General features: G+C 36.9%; 1 protein-coding gene across 1 annotated transcript in view; it reads right to left on the bottom strand.

Moving 5' to 3' along the window:
• Nucleotides 1-20,872, bottom strand: part of RNF17 (ring finger protein 17) — a 224,083-nt gene that overhangs the window by 103,713 nt on the left and 99,498 nt on the right. The window contains exons 16-19 of the mRNA XM_049867103.1: nucleotides 19,514-19,667; nucleotides 13,168-13,283; nucleotides 12,066-12,186; nucleotides 9,358-9,478 (exon numbers count right to left, since the gene is read on the bottom strand). Coding sequence (XP_049723060.1) covers nucleotides 9,358-9,478; nucleotides 12,066-12,186; nucleotides 13,168-13,283; nucleotides 19,514-19,667 — 512 coding nt within the window. The remainder of the gene's footprint in view (nucleotides 1-9,357; nucleotides 9,479-12,065; nucleotides 12,187-13,167; nucleotides 13,284-19,513; nucleotides 19,668-20,872) is intronic.

Raw genomic sequence — 20,872 nt, forward strand, 5'->3', positions numbered from 1 at the left:
TGCTTACCCTCCCCACTTTCCTACAGGAGAGAAGAGCCACTGCACTCTGTGCAAAGGTGATGAGTACAATTGTGACATCGACAATTCCCTCTCCATATCCCCACTCCAATCCAGAGGTGGTAGAGGGAATGGGTAGTATGATCAGGATGGCAGAAGACATCTGACCAACTCAAGCTCTGGACAGGACTCTGGCCCAATTTAGGATGTGGAGTACTCAGTGTGTTTTTATCCATATCTTTGGGCCCTAGTAGCCAATTTCAAAGGAACCCTTGTGGTGGACCGGTTAAGTGCTCAGTTGCTAACAGAAAGGTTGGTGGTTCGGACCCACCAGCCGCTCTGCAGGACAAAGATGTGGCAGTGTGCTTTCATAAAGATTACAGTCTTGGAAACCCATAGGGCAGTTCAACGCTGTCAATATGAGTCAGAATTGACTCGATGGCACACAACAATAACAAGTCAATTTCAAAGAAGGAGGAAAAGTTCCAATGAATTTCTTTCTTATTCTACAAGCAAAATATTTGACAGTCTGAAGTATGTCAGAACAAAGAAGACAAAAGAAAATAGTCTAATTGAAAAAATTTTTTAGGCAGAGGCAGGGCCAAGATGGCTGACTAGGGAGAAGCTACCTCGGATCCCTCTTGCAACAAAGACTCAGCAAAACAAGTGAATCGATCACATACATGAGAGTCTACGAACTCTGACCATCAAACACAGATCTAAAGAGTTGACCTGAGTGACAGAGACTGAGAACGAACAACCATGGGGAAGCAGTGACTGTTTTTGGAGTCTTGAGCCAGCGTCCCAGTCAGGAAACCTTGGAGCCGGGCTTTGGGCTGAGCGCAGGGGGGCTGAGCACGGCATCCTGTGACGGCACAAACACGGGGCGCAGCCCTAGCCCCCTGAACTGACCTCGGGGGAAGCCCAGCCAGTGCATGCAGGCAGCTCAGCAACACGGCTGACAAGATGAGAAGTCACTGGGAGGCAGTGACTGGTTTTGGAGCCTGGAGTGTTTGGAGCCTGGAGTGAGGCATCCCAGCTGGGGAACCTTGGCGCTGGGCTTTGGACTGGGAGCGGAGGAACTAACCATGGCTTCTGAGACAGCGCAAGCACGGGACACGAGCCTGACCCTTGGGGGCAATCTCTACCCAGCCAGCGCACACAATCGACGCGCCCCTCGGGAATCTCGGATAAAACAGTCATACCAAGCAACATAAGTAACTTTTGTCTACATTCTGGGGTGCTACTCTCACCTGTTTATCTGAACCCTCCCCTCCCCTTCCCAGGCGGCTTCATTAACATTGGAATTTCCTGAGCCAGAGAGTGATCTGCACTGTGGTTTTTCTTTCTTTCTTGTTTTTTTTTTTTTGGTGTCTTCCTAACCCATTCTCCTGCCCTGAGAGAAGCAGCTACAAAAAACCCAGGGACCAAAAATCCTTCCCTAATTGGACTAAAAACTCAGAACCAGCTCCAGCCAAGCATATGTGATCCACAGTCTTGGGCTTTCATCCCTACAGGGAACAAGGTGGCTATTATAATGCAAAGGCAGTTCTGATACGGATCTGACTGTAACTGTTTTAGCGGATTACTGGAAAGACAAGTTTCCCAGGTCTGATATCTCTGCCTATTCAACACAGCCCTCACTAACTCACAACAGGGAACTGAGGGCTGAAGCTCCCCCCAGACCACCTAGCCTCCTCCCTAGGGGTCTAAGGAGGGTAACACCTTCAAATCTGTAGAGGTACTTGCATTGGGGGCCTAAGGTACACCTGCAGAGCCCACCCACCAAGGTGCTTTAGGAATAGAGACATACCTACCTCACTGACACTTGGGGGAAGCCTGTCAGCATCCTGCCCCCCCCCGGAGTGTGAACCCCTGCTGCTACGAGAATCTGGTGCAAACAACTCTCACCACTACTTCTCTAGGTGGATAGGTGACAGTCTGCATCACACACTTGATGACCCCAAATCAGATTCTACTCAAGAATAGTGAATGGGCTCAGGCTTATATATCTGGTAACAGCCCAAACCAGTTGGTAACAGTACATAAGTGAGTCAAGGGCTACAACAATCAACACAGCGCGATCTAGTAGCCCATCTATGTATATTGAAAGAAAACAAAACAAGATAAGACTCAGTGAGCAAATATAAAATAAATCACTACAATATCTTAGTGATGGCTCGGAGATAGCAGTCAATATCAAACCACACAAAGAAGCAGACCATGATTGCTTCTACAACTCCCCAAATTAAAGAATCAAAATCTTTCCCAAATGAAGATACAATCCTGGAATTGCCAGATGCAGAATATAAAAAACTAATTTGCAGAATGCTTCAAGACATCAGGGATGACCTCAGAAATGAAATAAGGCAATCTGCAGAAAAAGCCAAGGAACACACTGATAAAGCAGTTGAAGAACTCAAAAAGATTATTCAAGAACATAGTGGAAAAATTAATACATTCCAAGAATCCATACAGAGACAGCATTCTGAAATCCAAAAGATTAACACAAAATTACAGAATTAGACAACTCAGTAGGAGTCAGAGGAGCAGACTCGAGCAATTAGAATGCAGACTGGGAGATCTTGAGGACCAGGGAATTGATACCAATATAGCCGGAAAAAAAATCAGATAAAAAAATTAAAAAAAATGAAGAAACCCTAAGAATCATGTGGGACTCTATCAAGAAGAATAACTTGCGTGTGATTGGAGTCCCAGAACAGGGAGGGATAACAGAAAACACAGAGAGAATAGTTGAAGATCTGTTGGCAGAAAACTTCCCTGACATCATGAAACACGAAAGGGTATCTATCCAAGATGCTCATCGAACCCCATTCAAGATTGATACAAAAAGAAAATCACCAAGACATATTATCATCAAACTTGCCAAAACCAAAGATAAAGAGAAAATTTTAAAAGCAGCCGGGGATAAAAGAAAGGTCTCCTACAAAGGAGAATCAATAAGTTCAGACTACTCAGCAGAAACCATACAGGCAAGAAGGCAATGGGATGACATATATAGAGCACTGAAGGAGAAAAACTGCCAGCCAAGGATCATATATCCAGCAGAACTCTCTCTCAGATATGAAAGCGAAATTAAAACATTTACAGATAAACACACGCTTAGAGAATTTGCAAAAACCAAACCAAAGCTACAAGAAATACTAAAGGAAATTGTTTGGTCAGAAAACCAGTACTATCAGATACCGGCACAACACAAGGTCACAGAACAGAGCATCCTGATATCAACTCAAATAGGGAAATCACAAAAACAAATAAAGATTAATTAAAAAAAAAAAAACGCTCAAAACAGGGAATCATTGAAGTCAATATGTAAAAGATCCCAATAATCAAAAAGAGGGACTACATACAGGTGGCATAGAACTGCCATATGGAGAGGGACACAAGGTGATATACAACATTACAAGTTAGGTTTTTACTAAGAAAAATGGGGTAAATATTAAGGTAACCACAAAGAGGCATAACAACTCCATAACTCAAAATAAAAACCAAGAAAAACATAAGGACTCAGCAAACATAAAGTCAAATACTATGAAAATGAGGAACAAACAATTTACAAAGAAAAACGTCTCAGCACAAAAAAATAAGTGGAAAAATGAAATTCTCAACAACACACATAAAAAGGCATCAAAATGACAACACTAAACACATACTTATCTATAATTACGCTGAATGTAAATGGACTAAACGCACCAAAAAGAGACAGAGAGTCTCAGCCTGGATAAAGAAACACGATCCGTCTATATGCTGCTTACAAGAAACACACCTTAGACTTAGAGAAACAAACAAACGAAAACTCAAAGGATGGAAAAAAATATATCAAGCAAACAATAAGGAAAAAAGAGCAGGAGTAGCAGTATTAATTTCTGAAAAAACAGACTTTAAACTTAAATCCACCACAAAGGATAAAGAAGAACACTACATAATGATAAAAGGGACAATTGATCAGGAAGATATAACCATATTAAATATTTATGCACCCAATGACAGGGCTGCAACATATATAAAACAAACTTTAACAGAACTGAAAAGTGAGATAGACACCTCCACAATTATAGTAGGAGACTTCAACACACCACTTTCGAGAAGGACAGGACATCCAGTAAGAAGCTCAATAGAGACATGGAAGACCTAATTGCTACAATCAACCAACTTGACCTCATTGACTTATACAGAACTCTCCACCCGACTGCTGCAAAGTATACTTTTTTTCTAGCGCACAAGGAACATTCTCTAGAATAGACCACTTATCAGGTCATAAAACAAACCTTTGCAGAATCCAAAACATCGAAATATTACAAAGCATCTTCTCAGACCACAAGGCAATAAAAGTAGAAATCAATAACAGAAAAATTAGGGAAAAGAAATCAAACACTTGGAAAATGAACAATACCCTCATGAAAAAAGACTGGGTTATAGAAGACATCAAGGAGGGAATAAAGAAATTCATAGAATGCAACGAGAATGAAAACACTTCCTAACAAAACCTCTGGGACACAGCAAAAGCACTGCTCAGAGGTCAATTTATATCGATAAACGCACACAAACAAAAAGAAGAAAGAGCCAAAATCAGAGAACTGTCCCTACAAATTGAACAAATAGAATGTGAGCAACAAAAGAATCCATCAGGCACCAGAAGAAAACAAATAATAAAAATTAGAGCTGAACTAAATGAATTAGAGAACAGAAAAACAATTGAAAGAATTAACAGGGCCAAAAGCTGGTTCTTTGAAAAAGTTAACAAAATTGATAAACCATTGGCCAGACTGACTAAAGAAATACAGGAAAGGACACAAATAATCCGAATAAGAAACAAGATGGGCCACATCACAACAGACCCAACTGAAATTAAAAGAATCATATCAGATTATTATGAAAAACTGTACTCTAAGAAATTTGCAAACCTAGAAGAAGTTGATGAATTCCTGGAAAAACACTACCTACCTAACTAACACAATCAGAAGTAGAACAACTAAATAGACCCATAACAAAAAAAAGAGATTGAGACGGTAATCCAAAAACTCCCAATAAAAAAAAGCCCTGGCCCGGATGGCTTTACTGCAGAGTTCTACGAAACTTTCAGAGAAGAGTTAACACCACTACTACTAAAGGTATTTCAAAGCACAGAAAATGACGAAACACTACCTAACTCATTCTATGAAGCCACCATATCCCTGATACCAAAACCAGGTAAACACATCACAAAAAAAGAAAATCACAGACCTATGTCCCTCATGAACATTGATGCAAAAATCCTCAACAAAATTCTAGCCAATAGAATTCAACAACATATCAAAAAAATAAGCCACCACGACCAAGTGGGATTTATACCAGGTATGCAAGGCTGGTTTAATATTAGAAAAACCATTAATGTAATCCACCATATAAATAAAACAAAAGACATAAACCACATGATCTTATCAATCGATGCAGAAAAGGCATTTGACAAAGTCCAACACCCATTTATGATAAAAACTCTCAGCAAAATAGGAATTGAAGGAAAATTCCTCAACATAATAAAGGGCATCTATACAAAGCCAACAGCCAACATCACTCTAAATGCAGAGAGCCTGAAAGCATTTCCCTTGAGAACGGGAACCAGACAAGGATGCCCTTTATCACCGCTCTTCTTCAACATTGTGCTAGAGGTCCTAGCCAGAGCAATTAGGCTAGAGAAAGAAATAAAGGGCATCCGGATTGGCAAGGAGGAAGTAAAATCATCTCTGTTTGCAGATGACATGATCTTATACACAGAAAACCCTAAGGATCCTCCAGGATCCTACTGAAACTAATAGAAGAGTTTGGCAGAGTCTCAGGTTATAAGATAAACATACAAGAATCACTTGGATTCCTCTACATCAACAAAAAGAACATCGAAGAGGAAATCACCAAATCAATACCATTCACAGTAGCCCCCAAGAAGATAAAATACTTAGGAATAAATTTTACCAAAGATGTAAAAGACCTATACAAAGAAAACTACAAAGTACTACTACAAGAAACTAAAAAGGACCTACTTAAGTGGAAAAACATACCTTGCTCATGGATAGGAAGACTTAACATAGTAAAAATGTCTATTCTACCAAAAGCCATCTATACATACAATGCACTTCCGATCCAAATTCCAATGATATTTTTTAATGTGATGGAGAAACAAATCACCAACTTCATATGGAAGGGAAAGAAGCCTCGGATAAGTAAAGCATTACTGAAAAAGAAGAAAGTGGGAGGCCTCACTCTACCTGATTCTAGAACCTTTTATACAGCCGCAGTAGTCAAAACAGCCTGGTATTGGTACAACAACAGGCACGCAGACCAATGGAACAGAATTGAGAACCCAGATATAAATCCATCCACATATGAGCAGCTGATATTTGACAAAGGCCCAGTGTCAGTTAATTAGGGAAAAGATAGTCTTTTTAACAAATTGTGCTGGTATAACTGGATATCCATTTGCAAAAAAATGAAACAGGACCCATACCTCATACCGTGCACAAAAACTAACTCCAACCGGATCAAAGACCTAAACATGAAGACTCAAACGATAAAGATCATGGAAGAAAAAATAGGGACAACGTTAGGAGCCCTAATAAAAGGCATAAAAAGAATATAAAACATTACCAAAAATGACGAAGAGAAACCAGATAACTGGGAGCTCCTAAAAATCAAACACCTATGCTCATCTAAAGTCTTTACCAAAAGAGTAAAAAGACCACCTACAGATTGGGAAAGAATTTTCAGCTATGACATCTCTGACCAGCGCCTGATCTCTAAAATCTGTATGATTCTGTTAAAACTCAACCACAAAAACACAAACAACCCAATCAAGAAGTGGGCGAAGGATATGAACATACATTTCACTAAAGAAGATATTCAGGCAGCTAACAGATACATGAGAAAATGGTCTTGATCATTACCCATTAGAGAAATGCAAATTGAAACTATGATGAGATTCCATCTCACTCCAACAAGGCTGGCATTAATCCAAAAAACACAAAATAATAAATGTTGGAGAGGCTGCGGAGAGATTGGAACTCTTATACACTGCTGGTGGGAATGTAAAATGGTACAACCACTTTGGAAATCTATCCGGCATTTTCTTAAAAAGTTAAAAATAGAACTACCATACAACCAGAAATCCCACTCCTCGGAATATACCCGAGAGAAATAAGAGCCTTCACACGAACAGATGTATGAACACCCATGTTTATTGCAGCTCTGTTTACAATAGCAAAAAGCTGGAAGCAACCAAGGTGTCCATCAACGGATGAATGGTTAAATAAATTGTGGTATATTCACACAATGGAATAGTATGCATCGATAAAGAACAGTGAGGAATCTGTGAAACATTTCATAACATGGAGGAACCTGGAAGGCATTATGCTGAGCGAAATTAGTCAGAGGCAAAAGGACAAATATTGTATAAGACCACTATTATAAGATCTTGAGAAATAGTATAAACTGAGAAGAACACATACTTTTGTGGTTATGAGGCGGGGAGGGAGGGACGGTGGGAGAGGGATTTTTACTGATTAATTAGTAGATAAGCACTGCTTTAGGTGAAGGGAAGGACAATACTCAATACATGGAAGGTCAGCTCAACTGGACTGGACCAAAAGCAAAGAAGTTTCTGGGATAAACTGAATGCTTCAAAGGTCAGTGGAGCAACGGCGGGGGTTTGGGGACCATGGTTTAAGGGGACTTCTAAGTCAACTGGCAAAATAATTCTATTATGAAAACATTCTGCATCCCACTTTGAAATGTGGCGTTTGGGGTCTTAAATGCTAACAAGCGGCCATGTAAGATGCATCAATTGGTCTCAACCCACCTGGATCAAAGGAGAATGAAGAACACCGAGGTCACACGATAACTAAGAGCCCAAGAGACAGAAAAGGCCACATGAACCAGAGACTTACATCATCCTGAGACCAGAAGAACTAGGTGGTGCCCGGCCACAACCGATGACTGGCCTGACAGGGAGCACAACAGAGAACCCATGAGGGAGCAGGAGATCAGTGGGATGCAGACCCCAAATTCTCATAAAAAGACCAGACTTAATGGTCTGACTGAGACTAGAGGAATCCCGGCGGTTATGGTCCCCAAAACTTCTGTTGGCCCAGGACAGGAACCATTCCCGAAGACAACTCATCAGACATGGAAGGGACTGGACAATGGGTAGGAGAGAGATGCTGATGAAGAGTGTGCTACTTGTATCAGGTGGACACTTGAGACTGTATTGGCATCTCCTGTCTGGGGGGGAGACAGGAGGGTAGAGAGGGTTAGAAACTGGCAAAATTGTCATGAAAGGAGAGATTGGAAGGGCTGACTCATTAGGGGGAGAGCAAGTGGGAGTATGGAGTAAGGTGTATATAAGCTTATATGTGACAGACTGACTTGATTTGCAAATGTTCACGTAAAGCTCAATAAAAATTATTAAAAAAAAATTTTTTTTAGGCAGGCAGAATCACCAGAACTTAGTAACTGACCAAATGAGATGGGTAGGAGACGATGAAGAAGGCGTTTCAGAGGACTTCCAGGTTTTCTAGGATGAGCATCAGGGTGGATTATTGATGTCATTTACTGAGACAGGGAACATGAGAAGACGAACAGGTTGTAAGGGAAAGGTCATGAGTTCAGAACAATGAAGTATAGTCAAGTAACCATATTACAGCTTAGGAAAAGAGGTATGTTGTTGGTGTTAGGTGCTGTCAAGTCAATTTTGACTCACAGTGACCCCATGTGACAGAGCAGAACTTCCCCCATAAGGCTTTCTAGGTTGTGATCTTTACGGGAGCAGAGAGCCAGGTCTTTTCTCCTGAAAAATCGCTAGGTGGGTTCAAATCACCAACTTTTTTGGTCAGCAGCCAAGCACTTAACCATTGTACTACGAGGGCTCCTCTGGAAAAGAGGTAGGGACTGACAATATAAATTTGGGAATATGTGTATGTGTGTGATTATGTATGTAAATACATACAATTGTAGATTATATATATACATGGAACCCTGGAGGTGCACTGGTTAAGAGATAGGCTGCTAATGAAAAGGTTGGCAGTTCATATCCAGCAGCTGCTCCTTGGAAACCCTATGGGGCACTTCTACTTTGTCCTATAGTGTCGCTATGAGTCAGAATGGACTCAGTGGCAATGGGTTTCTGTGGACCTCTGCATTGTCCCATTTAGTTCAATAAGTAAGCTCGCCATTTGGTAGAATTTTTAAAAACTCAAGAACAACAACAACAAAAAGAACTCAACCAAACAAGGAATATAAAAAGTGTCAAATATTTACGGTAGACAGCAGTAAAATGTTACCTATGAACAATGAAAATACAAGCCTACTTACCCTCCTTCGTAAGATGCCAGGCCCTCTTTGACCAGCTGGTCATTAATACTAGTAGGAGTCATTCCAGGAGCACCAAGAGAATCAAAAAGCTCAACTAAGAGTACATTATCTTCCAGAATTTCTGTAAAACCATTAAGACTAGTTTGGGAAGAGAAATACGTTGCAAAATACACTAAATGAGGCAATTAAAAAAAAAAAGGAAACAATTTCTTTCATGTTGCATACATGAGGTTTCTTGTTGGCTAATGTTATACTCTCTCTCCAGGGATAAAACTAGCATTTTGCGGACATAAGGAATTGCCAATGTTGTCTGTAGCTTACACAAACTAATAAAAAATAGAAAAGCTTTTAGATTAAAAAAATGTAAACTAACATATGCTCATTTGAAGAAACGTTCTGTCATATTTTTTTAAACTGTTTCAAGAGATTGAACCACACTACACGAGGACAAAAGAAGTGAATGAAATTTAACTCAGCATGGTGATTATTTGAGAAAGCTTACAGATTTTATCAGAATGGCACAAAGTTCAAAACAACAAAAATTCAATAAAGAACCTTCAATTAACTGCACTTTCTTTTAACTTTATTCTTTTAGGACAAATGTTACTTAACTTTTAGGAAGAAAAAAAAACTGGTTGTTTATCAGATCTATTTCCTAAACCAACTGGGGAGTTACCTGATGGTCATTTCATGTGTCTATTTACTTATTTATTGTACACAGTACAGATAATCTGTTCATATGTGAATAAATGATAAAGGAGTTCATTCAGTAAATGCCTACACCTGCTATACAATAGGGTGATGATAGCTGTTAGTCAAAATGGTGATTCTAAGTAAAAGATAACCATTACTAACAGTAACATCATATATTACCCAGTCATAAGAATACATATTAGAAAGCTTTTTTCAAATATGGCTACTTTTCAATGAACTAAATTATCTGAAGAAACAAAAGGCTGAGCCTCAATAACTCTGATCTCTCTACTTTCTACCTCTTGTTTCCTAGTTTTCTAGTTATTTGGTTCATACTTCCTATCCATAAAATTCTTTATTCCAATAGGGTCACCTTTCCTTGTGTTCTATACCTTAACCATTTTCCCCGCTTTCCTCTAATTAAAATTTAAATGTCCCCTGCTTTATAAGGTAACCGTCTATATTAATGGGAAGCTCCCATTCTCATCTGTTAGTTTACTGTAAGTTTCTTGAACTTTCAATCTCATCATTGTATGGGTTAATGGGAAAAGATATTTTTGGTCAGGCAGGGCCTTCTGACACCCCTTAAATCAACTTATCTAGGTTAATAACTGGTATGACTAATATTTGGATGTTACTGGAATAACATAATTAAGTGAGAAAGAAAAAGGGGAGTCAAAAAAAGAAGATCAGGGAGTCATGTCTTGATGGTTTGTCCATGGGAGGATATTCAAGAGGTAAGCTAAAAAAATAGAAAAAGAAAAAAAAAAGGAAAGTTGGGAAGCAGAATTATGTAGGTTAAACTCCGCTCAAAATCACTGTTTAGAGACTGCTCAAGGACTAAGAAGCTCTTAATTTCTTGCTGATTTCAGAGGAGTCAGATGGAAAAATTCTATAGACGTGAGATGTAAATTTTTTAATCATATTTCTTTTCAATAGAACCATTTCTTTAGAACAATTTCTTGTATCAACAAAGTGAATAAATGATCAATTCCAAGTTATGTGAATTCCAGCAGTTAATCTCTAAGGTTTAGTTTCCTCACTGTAAAACAGGCTAATATCTTTATGATGGTTGAGTTCACTTACTAGCAGTATGAAAAAAGTGAAAAAAGGACACAGTAAAAATTGCCCTGGAGAGTCGCATAAATCAATGCTACATAAACATGGCTTTGTGTATCTTACACTACTACTTTTTAAGCCCAACACAGCCAGTGTTTGTTATAGCTTTGGAACAACTTGGTTAAACACCAGATAAAAAAACAGATTCCCAATTTCCCTATCCAAAATCCTTGAGGCCAAATGTGTTAGAATTCAGAATTCTTTAGATTGAGAAAACTACACAATACATATACCACATATTTTGTAATACTACCAGTGGAGTTGGTAGCAAGACACCATAAACATTAGTACCCTGAAGAGGAATGTATGAATATTCATTTTTAAAAAGAGACTATACAGTTTCATGTCAATTCAAATCCAGGCTTTGCTATTAAACCTTTGATTTCCAGAAGTATTAAAAAATGCGTAATTTTTCCCCAAATGCGCCTATATTTGAATTCACTTAAGTCAAATGAAACAAAAAACAAACAACAAACTAAAGCTATTTACCAGTCATACCCCTCATCTCCCCTAACTTTCCTGCAAATTAAACCTTAGCATCCATGGCACCAAGGTCAGAGAACAGAGCCCCAGCAAAATTGTAAATAAAAATGAAAGAAGCCAATTCCTGGCTTTTGAACTTTTAAGAGCCTATAGCTATGGTGACTTGATCTTTAATGATAATTTCTGCCTCACGTGCTGACATTAATGCTAGAGCCTGTGGAAGGCATGATTTTGCTGTACGTGATTTGCAACAAACACCATCTTTCACTACTGCTATTGATGGCACATTAAATTTACTTTAAGGAAAAAAAAATTTACTCTAAGATATGACAAATGTAGTATCATAATACTATTCTTATATTTAAAAGTATGTGGTGATTGCATAACAAGAAACAAAAATGGAAATAGCTTACTAATGACTGAACATGTCATAAATTTATCTTGAGTCTTTTCTTCAAATTTTTCTTTAGCTTCTCTGGACCATTGCGTTGTCTTTTTACATGGTTCAATATAGGCCAGCTTACATTTAATTGCCTGTGTCAAATAAAATCTTAACATTAATAAACTTAATTTATAGCTATTTTAGGATTGAAATAAAACTTTATATAAATCTGTATAAAAGTAAAATTTGTGTTTGCATATAACACATATTTATAAAATAACCAAATGTACGATAGCATCCATCAGTGTTTAGAAATAATTATTGGAAACAGTACAGCATTTGGTTGAATGAATTATAATTCATATGATGGAATAACATGCATCCATTAAAATAATTATTAATATATATGATTCATTGCTAAATGAGAAAAGCAGGTTATACGACTATATACAGTCTGAATTCGTAATTGTTAAAAAACAGAAGATGTAGAAATATACTCATAGAAGCAAAATATTGAATAGTTCTGAACGATGTCCCTTCTTTTACTCATCTGTATTTTCAAGTTTTTTTCTGTAACACTACCCATTTTTCAAAATGAAAAAAAAAAAAAGCTGAATAACAATTCAAATAATATAGAAGCATATAAACTAGAAAATCAGTTCCCTTATCTTTCTCTACTCCCCCAATATAAGCAAGGTTAATTTTTTTACATGTTCTTCTAGATTTCTCTCTCTTTCTTTTGCACACATATATATATATATAAAGATAAGTGGGATCACAGTGAGAGTACCTCTTGTGAGCTTTTTCACTCAATATACGTAACATGAAACTCTTTAACATATATTATCTATTTCAAAATGATATATTAAAAGTTGCACATTGGTAAGTACTTACAAAGACACAGATATACATATTTTAAAATGTTTATAATTTATGCTTTTTTTTCCAAGATATAAAATATTATTTCTTAAATAGTTACTGTAGCAATTACTTATCTACAGTCCACATATCAGGAACTATTTACAGACAAAAATGGTGATTAACAGAGTATTTCTATGGTGAAAATGACTTTTAAAAATACTTCTGTATTTGTGTTAATACTCTAACTCCAGAATTCATAATAAGTGGATTACCTTCTCTTGGAGATTCAGAAACTCATCCTTTATTTTACGCATTTCTTTAAGTGTTATTTTTGCAGTATTACCAAAGTCAACATATTTAACTTCAACTTCCCGGTGCCCAGGCAGTCCTTCAAAAATCATTAAGTTAGAAACCACGAACTTGGGAAAGAAATAGAGCATTATCTACTAAAATTTAGACTGATCTATAGTCAACTATATAAAATACTTTTATGTTAAAATAGAAACTGAATATTTTTTAAAATGTAGAAATATTTCTAATATGTGAACCTAAAAAAAAAAATCATCCACGATGCATGGCTGCTCAGACTTGGTAGAATGAAAACTAACAATTAGTCTTAAACTATCTAAAGGTCAGTCAAAATCAGGGTTAAAAAAAAATAGCTATCAAATAGCAGGCGGTATGGCTTAAAAGTTAAGAATTAGGCTTTGAGTCAGGCTGACTAGGTTAGAACCCTAGTTCAGTCACTTAAATGCTATATGAACCTAAGGAAGGTAATTAATATCTCTAAGATTCAGTACCCTGAGCAAGTTACTGTCTCTCTTTAAGCCTCATTACTTCATTTGTAAAAATGGGTATAACAATAGAATATAATTTCTTAAGATTTTTTTGAGGACTCACTTATTTAAAATACTTTACAAAGCATTTGACACAACGTAAGCACTTGAACATCTACTGTTACTCAACACAGGTGACCAAACAAGGCAAAAAATTCCACAATCAAACTGAAGACTCATTCATATAACAATATCCAACTGTAAAATTTTTTAAAAAATGTCATTTTTGGAGATATTGCAAAAAAAAAAAAACAAACAAGCAGACAGGGCTCTATGTCAATCTAGTCTGTATAATATAAAGGCTACCAAAGATACCTCTGGAAGGTTCAGACACATGGAAATTTGAATAAAGACCTATCACACACTGACCCTTTTAACAATACTTAAAACATATAGTTGACATTAGCCTTTCTCAGCACACTCATGTACAGTGCTACTGCACTAGTTGCCATCATTTTCAAATTTAAAGATTAACATATACACATAAAATCAATTTGGCGGGGGGGGGCGGAGTACAAGCGTTCTCCTTTCTCCTTGGCAAATATGAAAGCAGGTAGAACAGCACTGGTACTCAAGATGAAACTTCAAACTTAGGCCTTCTTGTAGTGAGTATCTGGAGTAACTGAGAAGATATGTGTTACTATGGGTGTAAGGCCAGAAAGTAGGGTAACCTCTCCCTGCTTCCACTAGAATCCCTATGATTATAAGGACATTCTCAACTGTACCAATGCCACTAGTTTCTAACCTTGTTCAAGACTCAGAATGGAGATGGTGTTTTAGACGATCAAATAAGCAAACAAACAAGTAAATGGATGTGGGGTAGAATTTAAAGTACATTCTTTATTTGAATTGTCAATCAAATAGGAGGAGACATGGAAGGTCTCAAAATTTACCTCCCCTTGAAAAAGAAGAATGAACTAGGTAAACTCACGCTTCCAGATTTTCAAACATACTATAATAAATCCAAAGGTATCGAAACAGTGTGGTACTGGTATAAGGCTAGACATATAGACCAATGGAATAGAATTGAGAGTCCAGAAATAAACCCATACATCTATGGCCAATTGATTTTTGAAAGGGTACCAAGTCCATTCAACAGGGAAAAAATAGTCTCTTCAACAAATGGTGCTGGGACAACTGGATTTCTCCAAGTAAACGAATGAACCTGGAACCCTACCTTATACCATATATAAAAATTAACTCAAAATGGATCAACTATCTAAATACAAGGACTACAACCATAAAACTCGTAAGAAAACACAGGTGTAAAATTTCAAGACCTTGTTTTTGGCAACAGATCATAGATTATAACACCAAAAGTATGAGCAACAAAAGGAAAAAATGGATAAATTAGATTTTACCAAAATCATAAGCTTCTGTGTATCAAAGGACTTCATCAACAAAGTGAAGAGACAAGCTAAAAAATGGCAAAAACACTTGGGAAACATATATACAACAAGGGTTTAATATCCAGAATACAGAAAGAACTCCTACAATTCAACAACAAAAGGAGCAAGAATCCAATTAAAAAATGTGCAAAAGACTATAATAGACATTTCTCCAAAACCCAAAAACCAAACCTACTGCTGTCAAGTTGATTCTGACTCGTAGTGGCCCCACAGAGTTTTCAAGGCTCTAAATCTCTACCAATGCAGACCGCCACATCTTTCTCCCATGGAGATGCTGGTAGTTTTGAACTGCTGACCTTTCATTAACAGTCTATCACTTTAACCACTGCACCACCAGGGCTCCAAGGATACACAAATAGCCAATAAACACATGAAAAGATGCTCAACATCATTACCCACTGTTGTTGTTATCAGGTACTGTCAAGTTAATTTCTGACTCATGGTGACCCCATGTGACAAAGCAGAACTGCCCCATAGGATTTCCTAGGCTGTAATCTTTAGGGAGCAGATTGCAAGGTCTTTATCCTGTAGAGTGGCTGGGTGGGTTTGAACTGCCAGTCGTAACTGTTACACTACCAGGGTTCCTTTATTACTCATTTGGGAAATGTGAATCAAACCACAATGAGGTATCATTTCACACTCACTAGGATGACTATTATCAGAAAAATGGAAAATAACAAGTGTTGGTGAGAATGTGGAGAAATTGCATCTCTTATCCATTGCTGGTGAGAATGTAAAATGGTATAGCCACTGTGGAAAATAGTTTGGCAGTTCCTCAAAAAGTTAAACATGGATTGGATTAGGGTCATGGTTTCATGAGATATTCTAGCTAATTGGCCTAATGTGTTTAGTGCTTCTGGTCTACCTCGTAGTTTGTTGTGTAGTGCCTGGAGTCTTAAAAGCTTGCAAGTGGCCATCCAAGCCACAACAATTGGTTTCTATTCACCTGGAGCAACAGTGGAAGAAGGAGAGTCAGGGATAAGAGGAGGAAATGGATATGTGGCTAATTGCCTCCATGAACAACTGCCTCCTCTGCCATGAGACCCGAAGAACTGGATGGTGTTTGGCTACCATTACTGACCATTTTGATCAAAGATTCTACAGAATAATTCTGATCAAAAGAGGGAAAATGTAGAACAGAATTTCAAATTCTCATGGATTCCAGCCTTTCTGGAGCCATAGAGACTGGATGAACCCCTGAAACTACTGCCTTGAGATAATTTTTAAACCTTAAACCAAAAATATCCCCTGAAGTCTTCTCAAAACCAATAGTTTAGCTTAACTAGCAAAGAATGCCTGCCTTGAGCATTATGCTCTTTTAAGAATGATCTATATGAGATCAAATTGGTAACAACAACTCAAAAAATTACATAGGAACCTTAGGGGACAATGAATTTATGTCAGTGGAGAAGGAAAAACTCAGAAAAGGAGGGTAAGGATGGTTGCACAAGTCAAAGAATGTAATCAATGCCACTGAACTGTACACATAGAAACTGCTGAATTGGTGTATGTTTTACATGTATATCTGCAACAACAACAAAAATAAATTATTTAAAAAAACTTCAAAAAAAATTTACATGGAATTACATCATGACCCAGCAATTCACCTCTAGGTATATACCCCAAAGACTTGAAAGCAGCAACTCAAAAACAGATACTTGCATAACAATATTCATTGCAGCATTATTCACAGTAGCCAAAAGACAGAAACAACCCAAGTGTCCACCAACAGATGAATGGACAAATGTGCTATATCAATACAATGGAGTATTATTCAGCCATAAAGAGAAATGAAGTTCTGATTCATGATGTAACATGGATGAACCTTAAAAACATGCTGAGTAAAATGAATCAGATACAAAAAAAGCATATGATTCTACTTACACGAGATAGCTAGACTAGGTAAAAGCATAGAGATCAAAGTTTATTAGTGTTTACCAGGGGATGGGGGGAGGAAGAAATGGGAGTTACTGCTTACAGGGTGGAGCCCTGGTGGCGCAGTGGTTAAGAGCTCGGCTGCTAATCAAAAGGTTGGCAGTTTGAATCCACCAGCCACCCCTTGGAAACCCTATGGGGCACTTCTACTCTGTCCTACAGGGTTGCTATGAGTCAAAATTGACTTGACGGCAACAGTTTTTTTTTTGCTTAAGAGGCACTGAGTTTCTTTTTGGGGTGATGAGAAACTTTTGCAAATAGATAGTGGGGACGTTTGCACAACATGGTGAATGTAATTAAAACCACTTAGAAATCATTAAAATGGCAATATTTTAGTTATATATATTTTACCACAATAAGAAAAAAAATTCCCTCTGGGGAACTACTGGAAGATGGCTCCACCAAAATAAGGGAGTAAACTGAAGATGTAAATAATAACAAAAAAAAATATATAGGATCCAGGAAACAATAAATCCAACACAGGGAAAAACGAAATGTATTGCCAAGTGAAATAAATTTGCAGAATAACAAATGTGTAGTAAGCCTAGAGGGAAAACAACCCAATTGGAGTGGAAGACAGAAGGATGTTTTCATGTAAAAAAAAAAAGTTAAAAATAGAACTAAGATTATGTGAAAAGTCTAGTTATGTAGAAAAAGGTTTTGAACTAATAGAAAAACGTAGTCATAAGTTAAAAGAAAACGAAGCATGTGAAATATTGAGGCAATTATTAACTTTAAATAGAATTAAAGTATACAGTATAATAGCTTAGCAGTGAAAATATTAATACAGAATAATAATTTAATAAAAATTGTGATTCAACTACGTATGTTAGGAAGGGGAGGACAAAAGGGCCATATGAGATCTCAAATTGTTATCTAACATAATAAGTCAATAGCTATTATCTAAAGTTGAAGTAGTACATATTGTTTAGAAGAAATAACATAAATATGTAACAAAATAAATAGCTAAAACAATTAAAAGTAATTGCCTTTGGGGAATGGAAGGAAAGGGAGCTAGAGAGGTAAAGGGAGAAGGAGACTCTGTGAGTGTGCGTGTGCGTGTGTGTGTGTGTATGTGAAAGCCTTTCAGCACTATTTAACTTTTTAAAAAACAAGGCAGACATTACAAAGCAAACAAAGAAGAAGTTACTATTCACCAAACCAGGTATGATCATCAAGGTGGAAGTTGGGCCAAGTGAGTCATGCATGTCTTTTTCTATTGGTACCCTAAAAGTCACCATGAAAACTGTATCCTCCCTAAATGTTACTGCTTAAAGAATTCATAGGCCTTATTTTTTTTTACTGTCCATCAGTTAATAAAAAGTTTTGAGGCCAATAATCCTAATTTGAAAAGCAACTGTAAAGTCCTTAGAGTCATGAAAAATGCCTTTGTTTGCTACACAGATATTTACCAAAATTGGAAGTGGTATCTTCACAAGACCCACATTTGAAGAATGTTCCACTAACGGAATTAACATCAGTGATAACAAATGAAGGACAGAAAACTTAGGAAGACTAAATAACTTCGATACAAAATATAGGACTGGCTATATATTAAGAATAACTTGTAAATATTTTAGATTATTTTAGTCATGAAAAAACATTTTCAAGCAAGGTCAAAGTAAACTAAAAAAATCTAACTTCACCATTTTTATTAAAAAGTATGTATTTACAAACCAGAAAGCATTTGAAAGGAACCTAAGGTGACGGGGCAAACTGCCTAAGGTGTATCTGCCTCCTGAAACCTCAACGGCGTGATACGTGGCCGATCCTGAGAGTGATGCATTATCTGCACTGAACTGTTCTCTCTTAGCCAACGCCAGAGGAATAATTATAAAGTTTTCTATTTTTGTTTTCAGTACTACGATTTTCATAAATCATCTGTTTCCAATTTCACCTCCTCCCTGTCCAGGATGCCATTATTATTATTTTGGATGCCATTATTTTTTAAATTGAATTCAATTACTTAAGGGGGATGTAGAAAATGTAGAGAAAGATACTGAGAAAACAGTTTGGTAAATAATTCCCAAGAAAGCTGACTGTATTAACTAAAAATGAAAGCTGAGAGGACACAAAAGATTGTATCTTCAGTGTGTACCTTGACAAACAAAATAGTATAGGACAGGCATGAGTAGTCAATATAAAGTGACAGGTCATCAATTTTTTACTAATTAACTTTTGCTGCTTTGTACTCTTACTTTTACAACTAGATTCTCAATGGTTTACTACTGCTAGTAAGTTAGTCATGTCAAACAACTTCTAAGGAGCCAGAGCTTCACCTTCCAACATTATCTCTGACGTTCTAAAGTTAGATGACAGAGCAAAATGCTAAGATCAGATAATACCACAACCAAGACTTAATTTGTACCAATTCAAATAATGTGGTATTAGTCTTTAAGCATTACGTTTCCCGGTAGAAATAGTGTGCACTTTCCTACCAATGACTTTTGCTCGGTACCAGACTCCGTCTTCAAATTTAGCTGCACAGGGTTGACCCTGAACTGGACAGAGGATTTCCAGATTTTCCCCATCTTCACTTTTATAGAATTCCTCCATTGTCTTTAACAGAAACAAAAAATCCAGGCTCTCTATCTAAGAAATAAAGGAATACAGTACAGAAATTTAAAATTTAAACACTGCATGCATTACTCACAAAATTATGAAACATTGGAACTGAAATTACACATAAACTTGCCAACTGTGTTGTTTATTGTTAAATTTTTTATCACAGAAGCAGTGTATAAAATTAGCATAGTGCATATCCATCTAGATCTTTTTCTATTATACACACACCACATACTTTATTTTTTTACCAAAGTGAGAGCGTGCAATACATACCATTTTAATAACCTGTATTTTTCTATCAATTCTCACTTCTTTTATTTCAGTAAGTGTTCTTAGTAGTACTTCATCATATTTCAGTTTCCCTGATTCAAATCAGTATTGATTCCAAGACTACACATTGTATTGACTATTATTGCCACAAATCTTTTTTGACCTAGCACAGTCATCTTGTTGAAGAGACTCAGTTATTTTTCTGCAGTATGCCCTGTTTTCTGGATCTATGTGGTTATGTCCTCATGCTGACATTTAGCTTGTTCTTCTACCGAATAGGGTTGCTCAGCTGTATTTCCCAAAAGCTGAAACTTGTATTTAAAGATTTGATGGATTCAAGGTAAACATCTTTGGCTAGAATACATCATAAAGGATTCTGTATACTTCAGGTTGTAACACATCAGAATACACAATACCTGTTGGCTTACTACTAGTATGCTAAGATTCACTTCTAGATTGAGGTGATGATTCTGATCCCTTTACTATACACTTATGGTTTTCCACTGTGGCCACCAAGTAATTCATGTGTTGCTATTTTTGGCATTATACGAACATCCAGTTTCCCATGAACCATCCGTCTAATGTTTTAAAGTGAATTGATAATAATTCTTCAAACCAGTAATTTTAGTAGGGTTTAGGAGGGTTTGTGAAATGACTGCATTCTTGTGTAAAACTGAGTTTTCCCTTATTAAATGGGGCTATTCGGTTATCTTAAAATATAGCTTTGAAAAAAGAAAAGATGCATGCTTGATTATTTCTCTACACACGAATTCTTAAAAAAAAAAAATATTTTAAAAGTCATCACATGGCAAAAAATGAGGTTTGTGTGTGTGTGTGTGTGTGTGTGTGAATATAATGGAAGCGGACTTTTTCTGAATCTCTGTCTTCTTATTGTATTTATTTTAAACCCTCCTTTACTTTTAACTAGTGGCTAAAGTGCTCAGCTTAGCACAGTGGCTAAG

The sequence above is a fragment of the Elephas maximus genome, chromosome 23 (assembly GCF_024166365.1).
Source record: "Elephas maximus indicus isolate mEleMax1 chromosome 23, mEleMax1 primary haplotype, whole genome shotgun sequence".
Classification (NCBI taxonomy): domain Eukaryota; kingdom Metazoa; phylum Chordata; class Mammalia; order Proboscidea; family Elephantidae; genus Elephas; species Elephas maximus.